Genomic DNA, 27,002 nt, shown 5'->3' with positions numbered 1-27,002 from the left:
AAAAAAAAATGAACTTACATAGACAACAGGTAACTAATTGTTTAATTAATAAATACTCTAACTACATACAAGACAAAAATATGGCCAATTGGCAGAAATATATACAGGCTAAAAAAAATAGAGATAATTGTTTATTGCAAAACAAAATCAACGAGAATATAAAATCTTGTACACAATTTTACAGATATGGGAATAAGGTAGGCAGCTTTCTTGCCCGTATAGACAAAAACCATAAGACTAAAAATTTTATAACTAAAATTAAAGATAAAGACCAAATTTGGACAAGTACTGAAGACATACAAAAAGTATTTCTTGAGTATCTTACAGAATTGTATTCAACACAACCTATAAATCTAGATAGGAAGGAAAAATTCTGGACTTCATTAACAAATCCACGGTTCGAGAGTAATCAGCTAAGAAGTATTAATGAACCCATTACAGAAATAGAAATAAGTCAGACAATTAAAGCAATGGCGAATAATAAAGCAGCAGGCCCGGATGGTATGCCATCTGAGTTTTATAAAATTCTGAACGACGAAATAACTCCAACGTTAACTATCTTGTTGAATAAATTTTGGAATGGTCAGTTAAAACCGCTAGCAGATTTCAATGAGTCCACAATAATTGTAATACCTAAACCAGGAAAAGATCCACAGTCAATTGATTCTTATAGGCCCATTTCACTTTTGAATATGGACTACAAGATATTAACCAGTATATTAGCTAAAAGGATACAAGTGTCACTTGATACTATAATATATTCTGATCAAACAGGATTTATGAAGGGAAGATCCTCAAATACTAATCTGAGGAAGGTTTTTTTTAACAATTATAGACCATTGGTATAACAATAAACACAATAAGAAAATAAGTAAAGAAGATATTGCAATAGTATCATTGGATGCAAGTAAGGCCTTGGATTCTGTTACATGGGACCACCTTATTATGTCTCTCAGAAAATTTGGGTATGAAGGGAACTGCCTTAATACAATTGAGATGTTGTATAGGGAGTCTAGGGCATCAATTGTTATAAATAATAACAAAACACCTTACTTTCCTCTTTTAAGAGGGACAAGACAGGGTTGCCCTTTGTCCCCCCTGATTTTCAATCTAGCTTTAGAACCTCTACTGATTGCCTTGAGGAACAATATACAAGGGATAGAGGTAGGAGGTAAGAATGTTCAATTAGCTGTATATGCTGATCATCTTTTGGTATTTTCTAGCAAGTCTTGTGAAAGTTTTAATCTAATTTGTCAAATTTTAGATAATTATGGTTCCTTCTCAGGTTATACCATTAATAGAAACAAATCTGAAGTTCTATGGCTTCAAAAAAACCAGACATCAGAAGACAAGATTTTCAGGGAAGTGAGTAAACATATTACATACCTGGGGATTAAGATTTCTAATAACCCTATGGAATGGTATTCTTTAAATATTAGTAACGGAGCAAGGCAATTCTCTGAAACCCTTAAAAGATGGGCATCTCTCCCACTCTCTATTTCTGGCAAAATAAATCTGCTGAAGATGATTGCACTTCCAAGGTTATTATATCTTTTTCAGAATATACCTTTTTTAATTAAAAAACAGGAGATTAAGATAATCAATTCCGCGATCAAAGATTATATATGGATGGGTAAGAAGCCCAGGATTAGTTATCAAAAACTAGTACTTAAAAAAGAATTTCTAGGCCTGGGACTCCCTAATATAGAAATATATAATTTAGTGGCGGTTACGAAGATTGCCTTAGACTGGCTCTTGGAGAGTAATCATTTCTCCCTTCTAGACATAGAAAACGGTTTAATAAAACCTCTATGCTTAAAAAATGTTCTTCACTTAGAAATTAAAAATCTCCCAGAGTATGTTAAAAAAATAGACTTCTTCAAAGACAATATAGTGGCATGGCATAGGACATGTAAATTTTTAGGCTTAAAGCCCTTTGCAACTAAATTTTTGTCTATTGAGGGAAACCCAGGGTTTAAACAGGGTCTCCTTTCCGTAATCTTTGCATGCTGGAGAGAGAAGGGGCTATCTAAACTTATTCAACTAGTTAAAACTAATCAAGAGGTAGTGCAGGTTGAAGAGTTTGAAGTAATTAGGAATAGATACCTTCTGGCAGATAGACATTTCTTCTCTTTCTTACAAGTCAGACACTACTGTTTGAAATTAATTCGACTACAAGGGAACAACTGGGAGCTTACAGCATTAATCCCGGTTATTAATCTAATCAAACAGGGTAAATATTCTATCTCACTCCTTTACAATCTAATAAATAATAGAAATCATAAACAGTACATAGAGCTAGGGGTCGCAAAATGGAGAGATGTATTTTTTAAGAACCTCAGCACACAAATAATACTGAAAAGTGTAGAAAGGGTAGAAGAGGCATCGCTAGCTATCCCTATGCGGGAGCAACATATTAAGATAATGTGGATGGTATATATCACACCCGAGAAAATTGCTAAGTGGGGTGGCACTGGAGAGGGGGTACTATGTATAAAATGTAGACAACAAAGTACAAATTTATTACATAGCTTCTGGTTATGTCCAAGAATACAAAGACTATGGGGGAAAGTAAACTACTGGTTAGGCAAGATATACGAGACCCAAATTACTTTACAAGCAGATCAGGTTATTTTTTTCCACTATAAGAAAGAACACTTAATGATTAGAAAATTTATAACATTAGTAATTTTAATAGCAAGGAATCTTATATTAAAAGGGTGGAAGAATGTCAAACCCCCAACTCTAACGATGATAAGGGAAAATATTCATCATCAATTTCTGATAGAACTTCAAGATACCTTGTTTCATATTGAAACTAATATCACCCGCTTCTTTGATAAATGGGGAAGGTGGGTTAAAACCCAAGACTTAGAAGAACAGAAACGAATAATTAAAAACTTTGAAAACACAGAGTACATAGAAAATTGTAGACTTAGAGGATAATGGCTATTTGAGTAGGATAGTTGATCTATATGGGGAGGGAGGGGGGGGGGGGGAATACCCACCTCTTTTTTTTTTTTTTTTTTGTGTTTTGTTTTGTTTTGTTTTTGTTTTGTTTTTATTTGTTTGTGTTGTGGGGGGAGTATACCCAACTGGATAAGAGTTAAGTTGAATATTATGTACGCCATATAGAAATTTTGAGAAGAGTAATTATTTACTCCTGTGGTTAAAAGTGAGTTTGATTGTTTATTTGTTTTTTTTTCCTGCTCTTTTCTCCTGTGCTTTGTTGGTTGTTAGTTAAAAGTGGAAAGGTGAGATGGGACTACTAATTTATTTTGGATGGTAAACCTTGATACTATATCAAGATAAATACACTATATGATAGAATCTGAATTGATGGAATTAATGTAATACGTATGCAGATAAATATGTATGATATCTTGTTGGATTTGCTTTGTTGAAACAATTTACTGTTCTTTTCTTTTGTCTGTATCTGATATAGAATATCAATAAACTTCTTTCAAAAAAAAAAAAAAAAAAAGGACCTCTTAACGCTGCTTTTTAACCCTAACGCACAACTCGTAATCTAGGCCTTTGTCTTTTATCTGCACTTATCGTCCTAATTTTAGATGCAGTGAATACTCCAAGTGCAGTGCAAGCTGATTCAACCTTCTGACGAGAATCTTTGGGTAATACATAGCTCTGTCTATGCTCCATACATGTTTCTTTTTCAATCACAAACATTCTTTTTTGTAGTAGGTGGTTCACAGTGACTTACCAGGGACAAGTTTTAGAGGATAGTTATTTTCCTTTGATATTTGCACTTATCAAATTTCATATAGTTCGTTTGTAATAGGTTTGTTGTGATATTTCAAGGGAATACAACTATTACCAAATAAGTGATGATATTTCAATACAAATGTGTTTTCTATTAAGAACTATAACAGCACATCTTACCCTTGTACACAGTAACTCCTTGTTGTTTCTGAGCTGAAGTCCCTTACTGCTTTTATCATAGGGGAAACAGCACCATAACTCTATTTATGACACTGTATATTTGTAAAACACCCAAGTAAACACTGTATTTCCATATTTGGATACAATCTATTCCCACATCACTTGAAACTAACACACTTCAGCTTATCTAACTGACAAGAATGCAGCTAACACACTGACAAGCTGTGTACCTACATTTGCAGGTTTGAACATGCCCAGACATGCATAGACAAGTCTTCTTGTCCAAATGTATATGTTTGTGCGTACACCAACATAATAGATCATGCTTCACTGTGGTCATTATCAATTGTAGTAAAGTTTTAGAGCTCATTGACATATATAAAAATTAAATATTTAGCACTCTTCCTCCAACACAAATAACACGCAAGGTTATGTTGGAAGGAGGGTGCAGAGTATTTATTGATTCTTCTCTATTGTGCATTACTCTAGCCCCCTAAGTTAGAGGGAACTAACGATTACAAGAAAAACTACTGCCCTTCAGGCTATCACATCAATATCTGGAACTACAACTGGCAAAAGGCACTGATGCCAAATTGCTGCTAAACTTGTCTTTATTAGAAACCACGGCTCATTTTTGTCACAAAGAAATCATAATTTACAATAAAATCTATCTGCATGCCAAGCTCGCAATATCATTTTTTTGCTGTAGCTTCGCTAAATTATTTGTCAATTTTGAGAGATAGAGAAAGATGTGTTTTAATAACCTAATACATTTATTTTCATCAACTTTTCAGCATTTCCAGTCAAATTTCAAAGCAGCTGAAATACTTGTGGACTTTCTGTCTGTTGGTTTTAATAAATGATCATATAAAGTTTATACTATTTATTATACCTTTATGTCTATTAACAATAAAGCTTCTTTGTATGCTATAGGGCTAACATTTTCAGTAACTGTGTTCACTCACTAGAATTTTGCATTGTTCTTTTCACACTGGAATAGCTACAAATGCTATTTTACTTAATATAATGGCATGCTCAGAAGTGTCCTATTTCATTCATTATGTCACTATGATTTAGTATATGATAGTAGACAGTGACTGTTCAGCTGCTTGCTCCATTCTTTTTGCAAAAGTCATGATCAGTGCAAAAGATTTACATTATTATCTGCCATCATAAAATGTAATTGGATGTCGGTTGTCATATGGCAAGCTAAATTACTCATTTTCCTAAAAAGAAATGGACAGTGGATACAAAATATGTAAGACTAAAGAACTAATAGACCACAAAAATGAAAGCAATAACTTATGAAATATATAAAATGCCAAAAAAGATTGAATGATCAGATGAAAGAAAGCTTAGATTAACAGAAGATTCAAATATAAAGATCAAATTAAATAAACATAAAATGTAAGCTAAGAACAATATAACAAAAATATATGTTTTAAACAGTGGATATTGTTGATTGCATTTTTTTTTTTTGCTTTATTTATAACCAACACAAGGTACAGTAGTAAAAAAAATATATATATATCAGTGATAAACCACACAGGGTGTGATAAGGAATTACAGAATTGATGAAGCAGTAGAAAAAATGTAGCAGCAGAAATTGTCATGTATATTGGAATGTAATATTCACAATTATAATGGGTACTGCAAGAATCTTCTATTGATTAAAGTACCATCTAGGATGTATGCATATGCACCTTAATGTTGGGATTTTATTATTTTATCAACTAATACAACTAAAACATCTATAAACTAAAACAAAATAAAAACCGACATCAATACAATTGCATCAAGGTGATGTGTGAATGCACTAGTTAAATCTTATAGGGATTAATTAGAAGGTAGGCTGTAATATAAACTAATTATAGTTGAAAACATCACCTGTATTTCTCATCTTTTTCAGTATAGGAAACTAACAGATTAAACTGACTAACCCCATGAAAGTGAGAATTGTTTGTAATACAAGAAACTGAGCAAACTCACACCTAGATTACGAATCTTGCGTTAGCCTTAAAAAGCAGCGTTGAGAGGTCCCAACGCTTCTTTTTTCCTAACGCTGGTATTATGAGTCTTGCAGGTACAGTTGTACCGCTCACATTTTTGGCCAGACTCGGAAATACCGCAAATCCATTGCGTATCCTATATTTTCAATGGGACTTGCATAACGCCGGTAATTACGAGTCTGCAAAAACGTGAGCGGTACAGCCTCTCCTGTCAAGACTGGTACCACATTTAAAAGTCAGTAGTTAAGTGTTTTATGGACTAACGCCGTAGTATAAAACTCTTAACTAAAGTGCTAAAAAGTACACTAACACCCATAAACTACCTATTAACCCCTAAACTGAGGCCCCCCACATCGTAAACACTAAAATAATATATTTAACCCCTAATCTGCCCAACTGGACATCGCCGCCACTATAAAATATATATTAACCCCTAAACCGCCTCCCTCCCGCATCGCAAACACTAGTTACATTTTATTAACCAGTAATCTGCCGTCCCTAACGTCGCTGCAACTATATTTAATGTATTAACCCCTAAATCTAAGTCTAACCCTAACCCCAACACCCCCTAACTTAAATATAATTTAAATAAATCTAAATAAAATTACTATCATTCACTAAATTATTCCTATTTAAAACTAAATACTTACCTATAAAATAAACACTAAGGCCTAGATTTGGAGTTTGGCGTTAGCCGTGAAAACCAGCGTTAGAGGCTCCTAACGCTGGTTTTAGGCTAACTCCGGTATTTGGAGTCACTCAAAATAGGGTCTAACGCTCACTTTTCAGCCGCGACTTTTCCATACCGCAGATCCCCTTACGTAAATTGCATATCCTATCTTTTCAATGGGATCTTTCTAACTCCGGTATTTAGAGTCGTGGCTGAAGTGAGCGTTAGACATCTAACGACAAAACTCCAGCCGCAGGAAAAAAGTCAGTAGTTAAGAGCTTTCTGGGCTAACGCCGGTTCATAAAGCTCTTAACTACTGTACTCTAAAGTACACTAACACCCATAAACTACCTATGTACCCCTAAACTGAGGCCCCCCCACATCGCCGCCACTCGATTACATTTTTTTAACCCCTAATCTGCCGACCGCCACCTACGTTATACTTATGTACCCCTAATCTGCTGCCCCTAACACCGCCGACCCCTGTATTATATTTATTAACCCCTAATCTGCCCCCCACAACGTTGCCGCCAGCTACCTACAATAATTAACCCCTAATCTGCCGACCGCAAAGCGCCGCCACCTACATTATAGCTATGTACCCCTTAATCTGCTGCCCCTAACACCGCCGACCCCTATATTATATTTATTAACCCCTAATCTGCCCCCCACAACGTCGCCTCGATTAGGGGTTAATACTATTTATTATAGGGTTAGTGAGGCGGATTAGGGGTTAATAACTTTATTATAGTAGCGCTCAGGTCCGCTCGGCAGATTAGGGGTTAATAAGTGTAGTTAGGTGGAGGCGACGTTGTGGGGGGCAGATTAGGGGTTAATAAATATAATATAGGGGTCGGCGGTGTTAGGGGCAGCAGATTAGGGGTACATAAGGATAATGTAAGTAGCGGATTAGGGGTACATAAGGATAATGTAAGGTTAGGGGTGTTTAGACTCGGGGTACATGTTAGGGTGTTAGGTGCAGACGTAGGAAGTGTTTCCCCATAGCAAACAATGGGGCTGCGTCAAGAGCTGAACGCGGCTTTTTTGCAGGTGTTAGGTTTTTTTTCAGCTCAAACAGCCCCATTGTTTCCTATGGGGGAATCGTGCACGAGCACGTTTTTGAGGCTGGCCGCTTGCGTAAGCAACTCTGGTATCGAGAGTTGAAGCTGCGTTAAAAATGCTCTACGCTCCTTTTTTGGAGCCTAACACAGCCTTTTTGTGGACTCTCAATACCAGAGTTATTTTTATGGTGCGGCCAGAAAAAAGCCAGCGTTAGCTACGCGGGTCGTTACCGACAAAACTCCAAATCTAGGCCTAAAATAGCTACAATATAACTAATAGTTACATTGTAGATATCTTAGGGATTTTTTTTTATTTTACAGGCAACTTTGTATTTATTTTAACTAGGTACAATAGATATTAAATAGTTATTAACTATTTAATAGCTACCTAGTTAAAATAAATACAAATTTACCTGTAAAATAAAACCTAACCTACGTTACAATTATACCTAACACTACACTATAATTAAATTAATTACCTAAACTAACTACAATTAAATATAATTGAAAAAATATACAATACCCCCCCAACATTAAAACCCACCACCCACACTCCCAACCCTACTCTAAAACCCACCCAATACCCCCTTAATAAAACCTAACACTAACCCCTTGAAGATCACCCTATCATGAGAAGTCTTCACCCAGCCGGGCCGAAGTCCTCAACGAAGCTGGGCGAAGTGGTCCTCTAGACTAGCAGAAGTCTTCATCGAAGCCGGCCAGAAGAGGTCCTCCAGATGGGCAGAGGTCTTCATCCAGGTGGCATCTTCTATCTTCATCCATCCGGCATTGAGCTGGGTCCATCTTCAAGACATCCGACGTGGAGCATCCTCTTCCAACGAAGTACAACTGAAGAATGAAGGTTCCTTTAAATGACGTCATCCAAGATGGCGTCCCTTGAATTCCGATTGGCTGATAGAATTAATTTAAAAAAAATTGGATCAGCCAATAGGATTTTTTCTACCTTAATTCCGATAGGCTGATAGAATTCTATCAGCCAATCAGAATTCAAGGGACGCCATCTTGGATGACGTCATGTAAAGGAACCTTCATTCTTCAGTTGGACTTCATTGGAAGAGGATGCTCCACGTCAGATGTCTTGAAGATGGACCCACTTCACGCCGGATGGATGAAGATAGAAGATGCCGCCTGGATGAAGACTTCTGCCCGTCTGGAGGACCTGTTCTGGCCAGCTTCGATGAAGACTTCTGCCCATCTGGAGGACCACTTTGCCCGGCTTCGTTGAGGACTTCGGCCTGGCTGGGTGAAGACTTCTCAAGGTAGGGTGATCTTCAAGGGGTTAGTGTTAGGTTTTATTAAGGGGGGATTGAGTGGGTTTTAGAGTAATGTTGGGTGTGTGGGTGGTGGGTTTTAATGTTGGGGGGTATTGTACTTTTTTTACAGGTAAAAGAGCTGATTACTTTGGGGCAATGCCCCACAAAAGGCCCTTTTAAGGGCTATTTGTAATTTAGTATAGGTTAGGGCTTTTTATTATTTTGGGGGGCTTTTGATTTTATTAGGGGATTAGATTAGGTGTAATTAGTTTAAAAAACTTGCAATTATTTTATTATTTTCTGTAATTTAGTGGGGGGGGGGGTTCTTTGTACTTTAGATAATTTTTTTCAATTATATTTAATTGTAGTTAGTTTAGGTAATTAATTTAATTATAGTGTAGTGTTAGGTGTAATTGTAACGTAGGTTAGGTTTTATTTTACAGGTAAATTTGTATTTATTTTAACTAGGTAGCTATTAAATAGTTAATAACTATTTAATAACTATTGTTCCTAGTTAAAATAAATACAAAGTTGTCTGTAAAATAAAAAAAATCCCTAAAATAGCTACAATGTAACTATTAGTTATATTGTAGCTATCTTAGGGTTTATTTTATAGGTAAGTATTTAGTTTTAAATAGGAATAATTTAGTAAATGATAGTTATATTTATTTAGATTTATTTAAATTATATTTAAGTTATGGGGGTTAGGGTTAGACTTAAATTTATGGGTTAATAACTTTAATATAGTGGCAGCGACGTTGTGGGCGGCAGATTAGGGGTTAATAAATGTAGTTAGGTTGTGGCAACATTGGGGATGGCAGATTAGGGGTTAATAAATATAATGTAGGTGTCGGCGATGTTGGGGGCAGCAGATTAGGGGTTCATAAATATAATGTAGCTGGTGGCGGTGTCCGGAGCGGCAGATTGGGGTTAATAATATAATGTAGGTATCGGCGATATCAGGGGCGGCGGATTAGGGGTTAATAAGTGTAAGATTAGGGGTGTTTAGACTTGGGGTTCATGTTAGGGTGTTAGGTGTAGACATACATTTTATTTCCCCATAGGAATCAATGGGGCTGCGTTAGGAGCTTTTACGCTGCTTTTTTGCAGGTGTTAGTTTTTTTTTTAGCCGGCCCTCCCCATTGATCCCTATGGGGAAATCGTGCACGAGCACGTTTTACCAGCTAACCACTAACGTAAGCAGCGCTGGGATTGAGGTGAGATGCGGAACTAAATTTTGCTCTACACTCACTTTTTTGCAGCTACGGTCGGGTTTCTAAAACCCGGTAATACCAGCGTTGTCTGTAGGTGAGCGGTGATGGAAAACTGCTCATTAGCACCGCACAGCCTTACCGACAAAACTTGTAATCTAGGTGTCAGTTTGTGAACATAAGATATCTATATACTGTATATACCTATACAGCTGGCATAATTACTAAATATTCCTACTAAACTAGCTAAACTAATCTAAATTGTTGCACTTGGGCATAGACTTCTATTTGTTATGCAGGAGAACTGTGTAGCCACATTAACCCCATAGCCATACTCCAGTCAATATTCTAGGTGTGTGTATATATAGGATACAAAATGATTTAACATAGTCTAGATGAGGACATAAGGACTTGGATCCCATTAAAGATTCACTGGACAGCTTCTGTGAGATATATTTAACAGTGTGGTAATAGTACAATCAGTAAATATCATGCCTGTCTCCTAATACAAGATAAAAGATAAGTACTAGATTCAGATTTGTGAATAAACTAATAGCCGGCTAGGTATAGCCTATATAGAAAAATAGAACCAGAGATCCTATTAAAGAATTACCCTAAGTCACATGGTGTTCAAATTCATTAGCTGTTTGTTGATAAGAGTGGGGACATATGAAAGAAATATACAGTTTGCAGCATAATACAATTACTTGCATGAAATATCAGGCTTGTCTCCTAATACATAAAATAATGTGGATTCCAGAGGTGGAGAAATAATATTTATGGGTATGGTGCCCAGTGCCAAAAAATAATAAAAATCATAACTAAGTAAAGAACAAAGAAGTAGAGGCATAACAGTGTCTACGAACATAGATAACAACTAACTAAACGCCAGTCATATATAGGGACCTTGCACCCCACAAGATATGATAATCTGTTGATTGCATTTTATTACACAAAAATGACATCCATTTTGTAATGTACTAAACCACTTCCCATTGAGAGCCACCACCAGTAAAAACATTTTTTTTTAACTTTGCACTGTTGAAAAGGATCTATCTGTAAACAAACACATCCTCACACATATATGTTACCTTGTCTCATGTTGTTGCCACTTGCTGTACTGTATTTAGTGCATTCCATAGTGCGGTCATACAGCCAACCATGGAGCAGTCTAAAGAGCGGTCAGGTACAGGATCTTTAGTGCTATCTATAGGGCAGTCTGTGTTTGATCAGTAGTGTTCATTAGACCTGTTGATGCCATCAGGCTGGGTCTTTCTCTAACTTAGTTTTTACTTTTATTAGTGCTTCTAACCTTAGCCTGAATCTGCTTTCAGCACCTGTTTACCTGAGATCCCAATTTTAAGGGCATTGTTCTGTGTAACTGCTTCTTGTATAAAGTTTTCTTTGAGTATGCTTTCTTGTGTATTTTACCTCTTAGTTACTGATGTTCTTGCCAGAACTTTGACTCTTCTCCTTTGTCTGCTGATTTTGCTTCCATTTTTCCCGAATAGTTTGACCCTGCCAGTTCCTGATTACTCTTGTCTTTTGTTTGGTTCTTCTCTGCCTCTGCTGGCTTTGACCTGGCTATCCTGTTTTTGCCTTCCCTGTCTTGGTCCACATTTCAAAACTTTATATTTATACCTGATGCCGACTAGCAGCCAGGAAATAGGGATGGTGAATCTTTCTCCTGGTATTATAACAGTATACATATTCTAAAAGTTCCATGTGATATCTCATTAACACCTAGATTACAAGTTTTGCGCTATAGAGGGTATTTAATGGGCATTATTTCACCCTCCATAGCGCTGCCATAACAAGTTTTAGCAAAGTTGGCTTGTGTGTGTGATATGGTTGCGTTGGGTTCCATACCACACAAAATACAAGCGCTACTTTGACATACTCATGCACGCTTTCCCCATAGACATCAATGGGGAGAGCATATTAGAAAAAACATTGCCCACACTATAATAAATATATTAACCCCTATTCCACCACTCCCCGACATCGCCGCCACTAAATAAAGTTATTAACCCCTAAATCTCTGGCCTCCCACCTCACTACCACTAAATAAAACTATTAACCCCTAAACCGCCAGCCCCCCACATCGCAAAAACCTAAATTAAACTATTAACCTAAACCTAACCCTAAACCTAACCCTAACCGTAACCCTAAACCTAACCCTAAACCTAATACCCCCTAACTTTAACATTATTAAAATTGAGCTAAATTAAAGTTACCCTTATTAACTAAATAATACCTATTTAAAACTAAATACATACTTACCTGTGAAATAAAACCTAAGATAGCTACAATATAACTAATAGTTATATTGTAGCTAGCTTAGGTTTAATTTTGATTTCACAGGTAAGTTTGTATTTATTTTAACTAGTTAGACTAGTTAGTAAATAGTTATTAACAATTTTCTAACTACCTAGTTAAAATAAATACAAACTTACCTGTGAAATAAAACCTAAGCTGCCTTACACTAAAACCTAACATTACAAACTAAAAAACACTAACATTACAACAAATAAAAAAACCTACCATTACAATAATAACAAACGAAATTATCCAAAACAATAAAAAATATTCCTATTCTAATACCCTGTTTAAAAAAAAAAAAACACTCCAAACCCCCCCTAATTTATAATAAGCTACCAAGGGCCCTTAAAAGGGACTTTTGTAGGATATTGCCCTAAAGAAATCAGCTCTTTTCTACAAAAGAAAAACATACACCCCCTAACAGTATACAAACCCCCACCCCCCAAACCCACAAAATACAAATAAAGTAAAACCTTATCTACCCATTGCCCTGAAAACGCATACAGCTCTTTTTCCTGCCCTTAAAAGGGCATTCAGCTCTTAAGAACTGCCCAAACCCTCATCTAAAAAAACCCCACCCCAAACAACCTTAAATAAACTAACACTAACCCCTCTTTAAGTACTCACAGTTGCTGAAGTCCCGCTTCAATGTTCTTCATTCTGTCAGCTCCATCTTCATCCAGGCAGCTCCATCTTCATCCATTGCAGGACCAGCATCTTCTTCATCCCTGCAGAGGCAGAGCGGTGGATGCGCGGAGGCGTAGTTCTAGGCGAGGTCCAAGGTGGAGGTCCAAGGCGGAGGTCCAGGTGAAAGTCCATCTTTCCAACATGGCGGTCCTCTTCATGTGATCGTCTGCCGCACACTGAGAATTGAAATGCAAGGTACCCCTTTTATACTGTGGGTACCATTGCATTCCTATTGGCTGAAAATTTTAAATCAGTCAATAGGAATTAGGGCTGCTAAAATCCTATTGGCTGTTCAAATCAGCCAATAGGATATAAGAAGCTCTCATTCTAATGGCTGATTCAAATTTTTCATCCAATAGGAATGCAATGGTACCCAAAGTATAAAAGGAGTACCTTGCATTTCAATCCTCAGTGTGAGGTGGACGATCGCATGAAGAGGACCTCTATGTCGTATCAATGGACTTCTACCTGGACCTTCACCTCCGCGCATCGACCGCTCTGCCTCCACAGGGATGAAGAAGATGCCGGTCCCTTGATGGACGAAGATGGAGCCGCCGGGATGAAGATCGTTCAAGCAAGACTTCAGCAACTATGAGTACCTAAAGAGGTTTTTGTAAGGTTTTTTGGGTGTTTTTTTTTTTTTAGATTGCCCTTAAAAGAGCTGAATGCCCTTTTAAGGGCAGTAAAAAGAGCTGAATGCCTTTTAAGGGCAATGCCCATACAAATGCCTTTATCAGGGCAATGGGTAGATTAGGTTTTTTAGACATATATTTTTTTTTATTTTGTGGGTTTGGGGGGGGGTTGTAATGTTAGTGGGTCTTTGTATTTTTGTTTAGAAAAAGAGCTGATTTCTTTAGGGCAATGCCCTACAAAAGGTCCTTTTAAGGGCTATTGGTAGTTTATTATAGATTAGGTTTCTTTTATTTTGGGATTTATGTTTGTAATGTTAGGTTTTAGTGTAAGGCAGTAGGTTTAATTTCACAGGTAAGTTTGTATTTATTTTAACTAGGTAGTTAGTAAATAGTTAATAACTATTTACTAACTAGTCTACCTAGTTAAAATAAATACAAACTTACATGTGAAATAAAAATAAAACCTAAGCTAGCTACAATATAACTATTAGTTATATTGTAGCTAGCTTTGTATAATTTAGTTAATAAATGTAACTTTAATTTAGCTCTATTTAAATTATGTTAAAGTTAGGGGGTATTAGGTTTAGGGTTAGGGTTACGATTAGGGTTAGGTTTAGTGTTACGGTTAGGTTTAGGGCTTAATAGTTTAATTTAGGTTGTTGCGATGTGGGGGGCTGGTGGTTTAGGGGATGATAGGTTTATTTAGTGGTAGTGATGTGGGAGGCCAGGGGTTTAGGGATTAATATCTTTATTTAGTGGCGGCGATGTCGGGGAGTGGCGGAATAGGGCTTAATATCTTTATTATAGTGTGGGCAATGTTGGGGTGCGGGGGAAAGGGGGTTAATAACTTTAGTATAGTGGCGACAATGTCGGGTAGCTGCGGACTAGGGGTTAATACATTTTATTTGTTTTGGCGATTTCGGAGAGCGGCAATAGGGGTTAATAACTTTAAAATAGTGTTTGCAATGTGGGAGGGCCTCGGTTTAGGGGTTAATAGGTAGTTTATGGGTGTTAGTGTACTTTGTAACACTTTAGTTAAGAGTTTTATGTAACAGTTTTGTTGCGTAAAACTCATAACTACTGCTCTCAGATGGTGGTACGAATCTTGTCGTTATAGGTTGTAACGTAAGCTTTTTAGTCTCACCACAAAACTCATAATGACCGCGCTATGGAAGTCCCATGAAAAAACAACATTTTTTTGAGTGCGTGACTGACGTTGCGTTACAGGCTAAAAGGCTTGCGATACAGCTATACCGACAAGACTTGTAATGGCTGCGTTGTTGTTTTAACGCTGAAATTGCCATTTTTCAGCATTAAAACATGAATGCACAACTTGTAATCTACCTGTATGTTATTAGCTAGCAGAGCATTAACCCCTATGATAAATAACACCTAGACTGCCAGCACCCTTCAGTATCCATTACTAAATAATCCCTGGATATGATTCCAAAAGACCTCCTTTGTGACACATCCCCAAATGCAGCAATTTGCCCATCAAAAGTGTTTTTATTAGGGCCTTAAAATCAAACATGTGGCATGTAGAGAAATCTTGTAAAATAATTTAATTTTTTAGACCTTATATTATAATGTAAGTGCCTCTCCTTTACATCCAGAAGCCTAAAGAGGGCAAGATTACGATTTGAGCTCTATTTATTGCTCCCGCTCAAATGTTAACTTTGCTAGACGGAGGATTTTTGCGAGTGTCAGGATGCACTCATATTACAAGTTAAAGGTTTGCATGCAAATAGAACCCGATGCATGCAAAAATCCTCTGCCAAGTGAAGTCTAAATCGCATTAATGTACTCACTCATAGGGTATATATATCAAGCAGCGGATGCTGCTTATTAAACGCAAGCCTTCTGGCTCGCCAGAAACAGAATTTAAGAAGTAGGTGGCGGAATGCAATCATTCTGATCAGATACGATCGGGATGATTGACACCCCCTGCTAGCGACCGATTGGCCACAAATGTGCAGGGGCTGCATTGCACAAGCCTTTTAACCAGAAATGCTTGTGCAATGTTAAATGCAGACAGCATCACCCGCTAACCCAAATTGCAATAAGTCACCTGCTTTAATAACCCCTAAACCACCACAAAGCCCCCACAAAGTACCCACTTCATTATTAACCCCTAAACTGCCACACCCAAACATTGCAAACAACTCCAGTACACTAATAACCCCTAAACTAGCACAAACCCACATAGCAAACTGACCTGCTACACTATGAACTCCTTAACTGCCACACTCCAACATTGCAAACTACTAAGATACACTAAATCACCACACACCCACATCGCAAACTTTTCTTTCTGTAGGAATTGATGAAAGGGTTCTAGTTCTTGTGCCACAATTCTGTATCCGGTTTATGCAAGCTGTTGCTGCCTGTGCATTCCTTATTTTCATAACAAAAGTTGTAACACAATTTTTTGTGTGTTTATGGTTGACCTTCTGCTAGTGAGGTGTTTAATGTCTTTGGTACGGGACACCCTTTCATTCAGATGGTAGTTTGCAGTAAGGATCCATTTAAGTCGATAGGTCTATTATTGGTAATTGGGGTTCCAAAGTGGGGTGGTGCATTATGGAATTATGGGATTAAATCTCTTAACATGGGGTTGCAGTTAGAGTTAATAGTGGTGAATGAGAGGTAGTTGTGATCATGGATAAAAGCATAATTCAGTATCATAGGGTTAAATTTGGCAGTTGTGAATATAGATAATTGCAGTGTTAAATATCATAGGGTTACCTTTGGCAGTTAACTACAGTAAGGGCTAATGTAGTTGGAGTTTGTCTAAGTAAGGGTCAAATTGTAGGAGGTGATTGTGCTTAAGGTAAATTATGGTGGATTGCTACAGATAGTGTTAATAGTGTAGGAGGTCATGGAAAGCTTTTATAAATAGAGAATGTTGCTTCACTGGTGCGGAATTATCAAGCTTGATGCCCCTGTTTCCGCGCGAGCCTTCAGGCTCACTGAAAACAGCAGTTATGAATCAGTGGTCTAAAGACCGCTACTCCATAACTTGTCCGCCTGCTCTGAGGCGGCAGACATTAATCCGCCCGATCCTATACGATCGAGCTGATTGACACCCCCTGCTAGCGGCCGCAAATCTGCAGGGGCCGGCATTGCACAAGCAGTTCACAAGAACTGTTTGTACAATGATAAATGAGGACAGCATATGCTGTCTGCATTTATCGATGTGCGGCGGACATGATACGCTTTATTGTATCATGTCCACTTGCACTTTCGAAAACCGGCTCCTATGTCTCTAATCATGTCATTTTTTTGCATTGTAAAAAGTAAAGCTGTTTAAACTTAAACTAACATGATTTTTTTTTTTTTTTGCTCACAGATTCCTTGTTGCATTAGGAAATTCCCCAGAGCTTTATTGGTTGACAGAGACAAGCCTTCACATCAACATAATATTTATGACAGTAACATCTGTTATTTTTATACATTTTAAAATACCCTGTTTTAGATTAGATCGTGACCACAATAGGACAATATAACCTAAATGTTATTTTATATAAAATGATTAATTATAGCAAAACATGTTATTTACTATGCCAGCTTTTACTTTAATTAACCTAAAATATTGTGATTTCCCCTCTGATTACCGAGAAGCTGGCATACATCCTGCAGACTCAACTAATCTGATCCTACAACATTCTACACAGTGATGAAGGAGAAACAAGGCTTTTGAAAAAGTATATCCTAGAATTCAGAATAATGCTAATTAGCTAATACATTTACTCTTAGAAATAATTTTTTAAAACATTTATCTTGTATGCAGTTTTTTTCAACAGAATGCTAAACAATTAATTAGTAAAAAATAAGTTTAATTTCTCTGTAATGTTTATTTACTCATTGCTGGGTTTTTGGGGATAAGGCTAGTTGTGGGAGTGGTCCTAGTAAAGATTAATGTTAAAGGGACAGTATACACCAGAATTGTTATTGTTTAAAAAGATAGATAATCCCTTTATTACCCATTCCCCAGTTTTGCATAACCAACACTGTTATATTAATACACGTTTTACCTCTGTGATTACCTTGTATCTAAGCCTCTGCAGACTGCCCCCTTATCTCAGTGCTTTTGACAGACATGCAGTTTAGTCAATCAGTGCAGATGCCTAAATAACTCCACGGGAGTGAGCACAGTGTTATCTATATGACACACATGAACTAGTACTGTCTAAATGTAAAAAAAATTCAAAATGCTCTGAGCTAAGGGGCGGTTTTCAACAGTTTAGAAATCAGTTTGAGCCTAGCTAGGCTTAGCTTTTCAAAAATACCACCAAGGGAACAAAGCAAATTTAATGATAAAAGTCATTTGGAAAGTTGTTTAAATTTGCATGCCCTATCTGAATCATGAAAGTTTTTTTTGGACTTGACTGTCCCTTTAAATCATGTTCACAGTAAAGGTTGATAATGGCAAGGGTTACTGATCAGATTTTGGTTAGGAATATAATAATGAGTTGGTGGTCGCATGAATAAACAAATACATACAAGAAAGACTGAATGAAAGAATGAATGAAAGAATGAATGAATATATTGTGGTTAGGTTATAAATAGAGCTGTATGTCTGAGAGCAGAATAAATAGATTTCTGGTTAGATTTTATTAAGCAATGGGTAATGTGAATGACTATACCCTACAATATTGAGAAATAACACTGATATTTACACTACCAGTAAAAAGACCACTGAATAACGTAAAATGTTACAAAAGGTAAACTATTAGCTGCCAGTGGTTAAAGTAACAAGTTTAGGTTACCAAAATGAAACAAAATAATGAATGCTGACCAGTATAACCCTTAAAAATATATGTCCTTCTTTTAGAGAAATTGCACAGAAAGCGCGCTTGGAAGCTGAGGTAAACTCTGACAAGGATATGACTATCAGACCCAAAGACAAGAGAGTCAGAAGACAAGTTTCTGATAGCTTGTGTGATGGACAGCTTACAAGAAAACAGCTTCAAGCACAGCTTAACACTGGTCCAAGTAAGTATCAATTTCAACTTGAAGAGAAAATTTCAAGATACAGGTTTAAGAGGTGAAATAATAAAGAGAGGTGTTTGTGCCAATGAAGTGCCACCGTGAACTACTGAAGACTGTAAGAATGTCTTAAGACAGATTAATCAAAAGTTAAAATATTTGGTCCACGTAAAGGTTTCTTTTATAGCATCCAGTATGTGAAAATATAGTTTCTCACTGTGTAACATCAAATGTCAAATAAGGAGGATGAAGGTGATAGTCTAGGGCTCGTTTGCTTAATCCAAATTCAGCAATTTACCACAAAGTGAGTGGCAAATGAACCAAAAAAGACTATCACACAGTGGCGGTTCTAGAACTTAATTATTTTAGGAGGGCTAACAAAAGTGATGAACATAATATATGAAGATGCTTGGCAGAGAATGTACTGCCCTTCACAGCCCAATAGGGTGCTACAAGTGCATTTGGAGGCACACAGCTCCCCCATAGAACTGCTACTGCTTCCACAGCATTTTTCAGCAGCATGCAATTCCTTCTGGTTTACATCTAGTTGGTTAGGGGTCCATCCTACAGCAGGATAATGACACAAACATACCTGCAGGCAAAGTCTACTATGTTTAAAGAAAATAATAAGTTGGTAAGCCACATAGAGCTGGTTTGTAATCAATCGAACAGAAGGGAGAAAGCAAAGCTAACTACAAGTGCAATACCTTTGTAAGAACTTCTGCAACAGTGTTGGGAAGAACTTTCCAAAAAAATATTTTATTTAATTTTTATTGTAGAAAGAATGCCCCTAGTATGTTTGGCTAGTATATCTGCAAATAGTGGGTTCTATGCTTTCATTTCATAAAATTGTGTAGAGACATTAAACTAAAAAAAAATGAGGTGTTCTGAAATGTATGGCCAGTAGTGTATATACTTGTATACAAAAAATAAATAAAAAATAATATATATATATATATAGCTGTCATATCTTTTTAATACTGACTCCTTTTTTGTTACTGGATTATGATTTTGCTGCAAATGTTTACTATTTCTAAAAAACGCATCAAATTAAAGATATGACCTCATTACAATGTTACATATTTCATAATAATTTAAATTATTCAGTATAGTACAGTTATACTTTATACAAAAACTCTAAAATGTTGCTGCTTTAGACAACATTGCAAACTTCAAAGAAATGAATGCTACCCATAGGCACATTTATTGAAAACGAATCCATGCACAGGAGATAGAGTTAATAATGTTACAAGGCATAATAATAATTTAGAGTTAGTCTGATGATAATAGCAATAATAATAATGATGATAATGAAAGTGAAAGTACTTTCCATAAGATGACTGCATCAGCCAGTGTATTAAAACATTGTATAATACAAAGCCACCATTCATGTTCTATAGATGCTATCCTCATACCTGCAGTTGTTTGAATAACACTACTGGTGTTCCTGAGGCCCATAAAGTCAAATTGATAAAGTCGCCACGATTTCTGATTTGAAGCATCCACTGAATGTTTTCTCCATCTGTAAATCATTTCCTCCTTTGGGTAACCATCTGTTAAAGAAAAGATTAAGATTAATAATACTGAGAAACTAATCTGTGGGCATTTAGTATCATACTGAAAGCTATTTACAGAACCAAGTCAATGGATTTCATATTTGCATGTTCTAAAGATCTAATGCTTGGCCATCCTACTGTCTAGGTGACACAATGTGATCCTTAAGTCAAAGTCAGTATTTATCTGGCATTTCCCCATTCTCTTTCTTTTTCCATTTTTATAAAGCATTCTGGCTCACATTTCTTCTCTCTCTCTCTCCCTCTCTCTCTCTCTCTCTCTCTCTCTATCTATCTATCTATCTATATATATATATATATATATATATATATATACTACATTGCCTGCAGCTCACTTCAGTTAGATGTCTAAATCGGACCTCATATCAGATCCATGGCCATAAAGTCATTGTCAGCTTTATCCGATATCATATGTTCAATCAGATATATTACTCTGTGGCCCCTGTCAGTCATATGCTCACATATGAGCAATCAGTTAAGGGTCCAGCGTTTGTTAGCTATATTTGCCTGAAGAAGCTGCTGAAATAATTGACTGTACAGTTAAATACCGCATGTGTAGCAAATATTTAGATAAAGAACTTGTATTTTAGAGTTAATTTGTATAAAAATAAAAAGTCATCCCTTTAAGTGGAAACATTTTAAATGATTGTTCATTGAAAAGTCTGAACACACCTGATTTAAATGATCTTTGTCATAACTGAATCACTTTAATAATCCCCTACATATTACATTTATTTTCTTTGTTGAAAACTTGGATATAGAATTCTGATAACTTGCTACTGCAGGAAAATATTCTAGTGGAAATATAAAATGAGTTTTTTTTATTTTTATAAATCAAATAATAAACCAAATGTTCTCTATTGCTCTATTTCCCTTTAACCCCACACTTGCAACATGTCCAATGACTCCCTCCTGCTTCCATATCTTAAGATATAATCCAGTTAAAATCCTTTTCTCTATAAAACCTAAAATAGAACCCTTTATCTTCTCTGAATAGTATGTAACAATATTACTAACATCCCTCCATCCTGAATTAATGTCAGAACGTGCACTATCACAAATTAGCTTTTAAACATAAAGCTGTAAAACTGTTGCATAATTCTTATGAATTGCTGTAATACCTTAAATATATGAGTCCAGCGATTTGATACTTTACAACATAACAAAAGGTGAGTAGGAACCATATTAAATCTGTTTATTTCAAATATTTTTCTTTAGTGATTTGGAGTGCAAAATGTTATACCAACTGATATTAATAGAATAACTTAAAGATATTGTTACCATTTTATCACTGCAAAAATATTACCTGTTTTTATATATATATATATATATATATATATATATATCCGTCTGATTCCAACAGCTACCCTGCCTTTTGCTAACTGACTGATTGGTCTGGATTTCATTATTTTATAATGCTTATGTGCCATACACTCTTTTTTTCACACTATGGCCCCCATTTATGAAATGCCAAACAAACAAGGTTTGCTCTTGGAACCTCATCTGCCCAGCGTCATAGCGAGTGGGCAGCAGAATACACCTTCTAAAATTGTATCTAAATAAGTGGTTTAAATTAAATTTATGTCCCAGCTTTAAGCATAAATAAATCGTTAGGGAGGATCATTAGGGCATATAGCGCATATATAAACACATTTCAGTTAATTCTAAAGTACCTCAAATTACTTATTTTAAATGTAGACACATAATATACTATGAAAAAAAAACAAATAAAACTAATTTCATTACTATTTAAACAATAGTCTAACATTTAATATTTTCCCAAAATTATGTTTAAAGGTACAGTCTACAATAGAATTTTTATTGTTTTAAAAGATACATAATCCCTTTATTACCTATTCCACAGTTTTGCATAACCAACACAGTTATATTAATATACTTTTTACCTCTGTAATTACCTTGTATCTAAGAACCTTCTTCCAGCCCCCTGATCACATGACTGTGACTGTTTTCTATCTATTGACTTGCATTTAGTATTGTCTTGCGCTAAAAATTAGCATATGAGCCTACCTAGGTTTAGTTTCAACTAAGAATACCAAGAGAACAAAGCAGATTTGATGATAAAAGCACCTCCAACAGCACCATCCCCCCCTGCATAACTGGAACAACATCACTGAATACCAACTACATTCGGCCCTGAACAAGTCCCCCCAACCACCTCCACTGACGCCAACTCCTCTGCCCGCAACCTCCACCACTGGGTCACAAACTGCGCCAACACCCTAGCCCCCTCAAGTCAACGTCCAGCCACCAATCCACCAAGAAGGCCAGCTGGTTCACCCCGGTCCTCCAGGACTACAAATGCCACTGCAGATGATTGGAAAGGACCTGGAGATACAGCAAGTCCACAACAGACAAAGCAGCATACAAAAAAGCCATCACCACCCACCACCACCTCATCAAAACCACCAAAAAGACAGCCATCCAAGACAGAATCAACACCAACGCCCACAACAGCAAGGAGCTGCTCACTGTCATCAAGGAATTCTCAAAACATAACAGCAACAACAATGACATCCCTCCTAGGACCTCTGCATAAACCTCGCCAAATACTTCCACCGCAAGATTGTTGACATCTACAACAGCTTCTCACATCAGAACCATTCCACCACCGCCTCAACACCCACCTCCATCGACCCCCTCTCCCAAACACACCACCACCCACTCCCCTCGGAACTGCTGGAACCCCCTCACCACACAAAGCACCCACAAAATCATGAGATTAATCCACTCTGGAGCACCCTCGGACCCATGCCCACACCACATATTCAACAAAGAAGGCGACCCCATCGATCCTGAACTCCACTGCACCATCAATTGCTCCATCGAGACCGACAGCTTCCTGGAAAAATGGAAGCACACTGAGGTAAAATCCCTGCTGAAGAAGCACTCGGCAGATCCCAAGAATTCTAAAAACTACCGCACCATCTCGCTGCTCCCTTTTACTGCCAAAGTCATAGAGAAGGTTATCAACTCACAACTTATTGAACACAGAGACCAACCACATCCTGGACCCCTCCCACTCCGGTTGCAGGAGCAACCACAGCACCAAAACCGCCTTTCTCGCTGCCACAGACGACATCCGCACCCTGCTCAACCGAGGAGAGAACGCTGCCCTCATCCTCCTAGACCTCACAGCAGTGTTTAACACTATCTCCCACAGCACCCTCCGCATCAGACTTCTAGATGACGGCATCCATGGCAAAGCACTGGAATAGATCACCTCCTTCCTCACCGGCAGAACCCAGAAAGTCATACTCCCATCTTTCACATCCAAGCCCACAGAAATTAGCTGCATGGTACTCCAAGGCTCCTTGTTGAGCCCCACTCTCTTCAACATCTACATGGACCCTTTCGCCTCCACCACCTGACATCACAACTTCAACATCGTCTCCTATGCCACCCAGCGAATCATATCACTCACCAAAGACCCCACCACCGCCAAGAGAAACGTCCAAGAAGGGCTGACAGCAGTCGGCACCTGGATGAGTAACAACTGCCTCAAATTAAAGGCTGACAAATCCGAAGTCCTCCTCCTCGGATCCACCACATTCACCTAGGATAACTCCTGGTGGCCCACAGCTCTCAGACACCCTCCAACCCCTACCGACCATGCACGAAATATAGGCCTCATCCTTGACTCATCACTCTCCATGAACCGACAAATCAACACCTTCTCCGCCACCTGCTTCCACATACTCCACCTGCTGCAAAAGATCTTCAAATGGATCCCACCCAGAAGATGGTTACCCACACACTCGTTAGCAGCAGACTGGACTACGGCAACTCACTCTATGCTCGATGCACCATCAAGCTTCAAAAGAGACTCCAGCATGTCCAGAACGCCTCAGCAAGACTCATCCTCAACATTCCCCGCCAATCCCCCACCACAAAACACCCATTAACAAAAGAATCACCTTCATGCTCCTCACCCACACGTTCAAAGCCATCCACAACATCAGCCCTGAATACTTAAACCACCGCATCACCTTCTACACCCCCACCAGACAACTACGGTCAGGAGACCAAGCCCTCGCGATCATCCCCCAATTTAGAAAAACCATGGCTGGAGGCAGATCCTTCTCGCACCTGGCAGCCAAAACTTGGAACACAATGCCTATACACCTCAGACAAGCTGCAGATCTAACTAAGTTCAGAAAGGACCTCAAGACCTGGCTCTTCAACTGAACGGCAACCGTTAGCGTCTTCGCACCAGATCAGCTCCCCTTAGCGCCTTGAGACCCTCACTGGTGAATAGCCGCACTTTATAAGAATCCAATAGATAGATAGATAGATAGATAGATAGATAGATAGAAAGTAAATTGGTAAGTTGATTAAATTACAAGTCCTATCTGAATAATGAAAGTTAAATTTTGACTAGACTGTCCCTTTAATATATAATGGCATAGCATATCTATCATCTATCTATCTGTCTATATCAGTAACTCTAATAACACAACATTTTGAATCTCATTTTAAATTCCCAAATGCAGCAAAGCACTTCCCAAGAGGAAACTTTTTTTTGCTTTAGTATAAAGGCATTTGACATTTGGTTGTTCCTTATACTGGGACTTTTATTCAAACAGGACCATTTTTTTCTTTGTATTACAGATGATAAACATAAAAACCCTCTTTAAGTTCCTACTATAATCACTTTTCTACTTTGATATACACACACACACATACAGTCTTAAGTGGATAGTAAAATCCTAAAATGTCATGATTCAGATAGGGCATGCAATTTTAAGCAATTTTATAATTTACTTTTATCATCAAATTTGCTTTGTTCTCTTTGTATTCTTAGTTCAAAACTAAACCTAGGTAGGCTCATATGCTAATTTTTAAGGCCTTGAAGGCTGCCTCTTATCAGAATGCATTTGACCATTTTTTTTACAGCTAGAGGGCGTTAGTTCATGTGTTTCCTATTAATGACATTGTGCTCATGCACGTGGAGTTATTTAAGAGATAGCACTAATTGCCTGAAATACAAGTCTGTCAAAAGATCTGAGATAAGGGGCAGTCTGCAGAAGCTTAGATACAAGGTACTTACTGAGGTAAAAATTATATTTCTATAACAGTGTTGGTTATGCAAAACTGGGGAACGGTAAATAAAGGGTTTATCTATCTTTATAAACAATAACATTTTTGATGTTTACTATCCCTTCAAAATAAATAATTTCAGTGTTAAATATAATTTGAGGGCAAAAATTCAAACAGTAAGGAGTGTTAATAGCGTTTGTGCAGATTACATATTATTTTTTATTTTTGCTCAAAAATTAGTTGAATAATGGTTTATACTTTCCAATAGTTTTCGAACTTTATACATCATTCTAGAGCAAACAAACCAGTTTGTGCTTGCACAACGTTTAGCAAAAGCACAAACAATCAAAAGATTTTGAATGCCGGACAGAAGACTTTGGACGGAAAGTAGAACAGGGTATTTATTTCCATATAGGGACTTTTTAATGTAGTGTTTTATTTTCTTAAAGTAACCTTTCTTTGGTTTTAAAGTACATTTTTAACAATTGTATTTTTAATAGCAACTTTTTTGTAACTGTTTATTAATAACTTAGGTCCTAGGACAATTAAGGGAGTCTTAAGTTAGGGGTCAGCTTACATAGCAGCTATTATGTTAGTGGTGAATTTAGGTTGGTTTTGGAGTGTGTGTTTTAGTGTAGTAATCAGATTAGGTTATGGGTTTCAATGGTGGGGTTGTAATGGGGTGTTAGTATAGATGTCTGATTAGATGGGGGTGTCTTGTGGTGGGGAGGTTAGGTGTTTAAGAGAAAAAAAATAGTGATGGGAGTCTGGTGGTTTAAGGGGGTCTATTTATTAATGTGCGGATGGACATAATCCGCAATAGCGAACCATGTCCGCCGCACATCAATAAATGCTGACAGCATTAAATAGACCCCTAAGGGTTTATAGCAGGGTGTTTTTTTGGAATGTGAACAGAGAGTAAACCTTTTCCTTTAGATCTTACATATTGATGAGACTGCAAGTTTACTAGTGTAGAGAAATTTTATGACGTATTTTGACAAATATAGAAATGGTCTAACAACTTAATGATATCAGATGTCATTCAGAGAAAATGATGTGATCTGTAAGTAAACTTAAAAGATAATCTCACTATAGAACAAATTAACACAGGAAACAATTCATTAAGAAAATATGAAGTTCAGCAGGAGAAAAGTTTAACCAATCTCAGTCTCATACTAGGATTATATAAAAGCAGAAGTGTAAATGTGTTAGTTAGGGTTTCATAAACGTTTCATCGTGTGATAGATAATGTGGGCAAACGTTGAAATCTGCCTGCTTGATAAGAGGCAGAGATACATTACACAGTATGTATATTGCTCACCCTGCTCCTTCTTTGTCAACTGTAGGCATAGTAAAAAAAAACATATAACATACTGTATGTTGTATCTCTGAGGTTAGCAGAGGTTTTTTTTTTGCAAAGCTCCATGTAGATATTTTTTTCTCAATTTGGAATCTTTTGAGCCTCTCCATGATAACTTGTGAAGACATTTTTGTAATTGGTAAGTCCTAATCCAAAGCCTTGGATGGGGGAGGCTGGGGATAGTAGCTTAATTCCGTTGTCAGTAACAAGACTTTGCAATGCACAGACTGAAAACTTCAAGTCCAGTAAATGAGG

The 27,002-nt window shown here is 37.1% G+C and overlaps 1 protein-coding gene across 2 annotated transcripts in view; it reads right to left on the bottom strand.

The window, feature by feature from the left end:
* Nucleotides 1-27,002, bottom strand: part of GABRG3 (gamma-aminobutyric acid type A receptor subunit gamma3) — a 1,437,912-nt gene that overhangs the window by 143,533 nt on the left and 1,267,377 nt on the right. For both annotated transcript variants that reach the window (XM_053707720.1, XM_053707721.1), the window contains exon 6: nucleotides 20,171-20,308. In XM_053707720.1, the coding sequence (XP_053563695.1) occupies nucleotides 20,171-20,308 (138 nt within the window). The remainder of the gene's footprint in view (nucleotides 1-20,170; nucleotides 20,309-27,002) is intronic.

The sequence above is a fragment of the Bombina bombina genome, chromosome 3, assembly GCF_027579735.1.
Source record: "Bombina bombina isolate aBomBom1 chromosome 3, aBomBom1.pri, whole genome shotgun sequence".
Lineage (NCBI taxonomy): Eukaryota > Metazoa > Chordata > Amphibia > Anura > Bombinatoridae > Bombina > Bombina bombina.
This window is presented reverse-complemented; position numbering and strand designations above follow the sequence as displayed.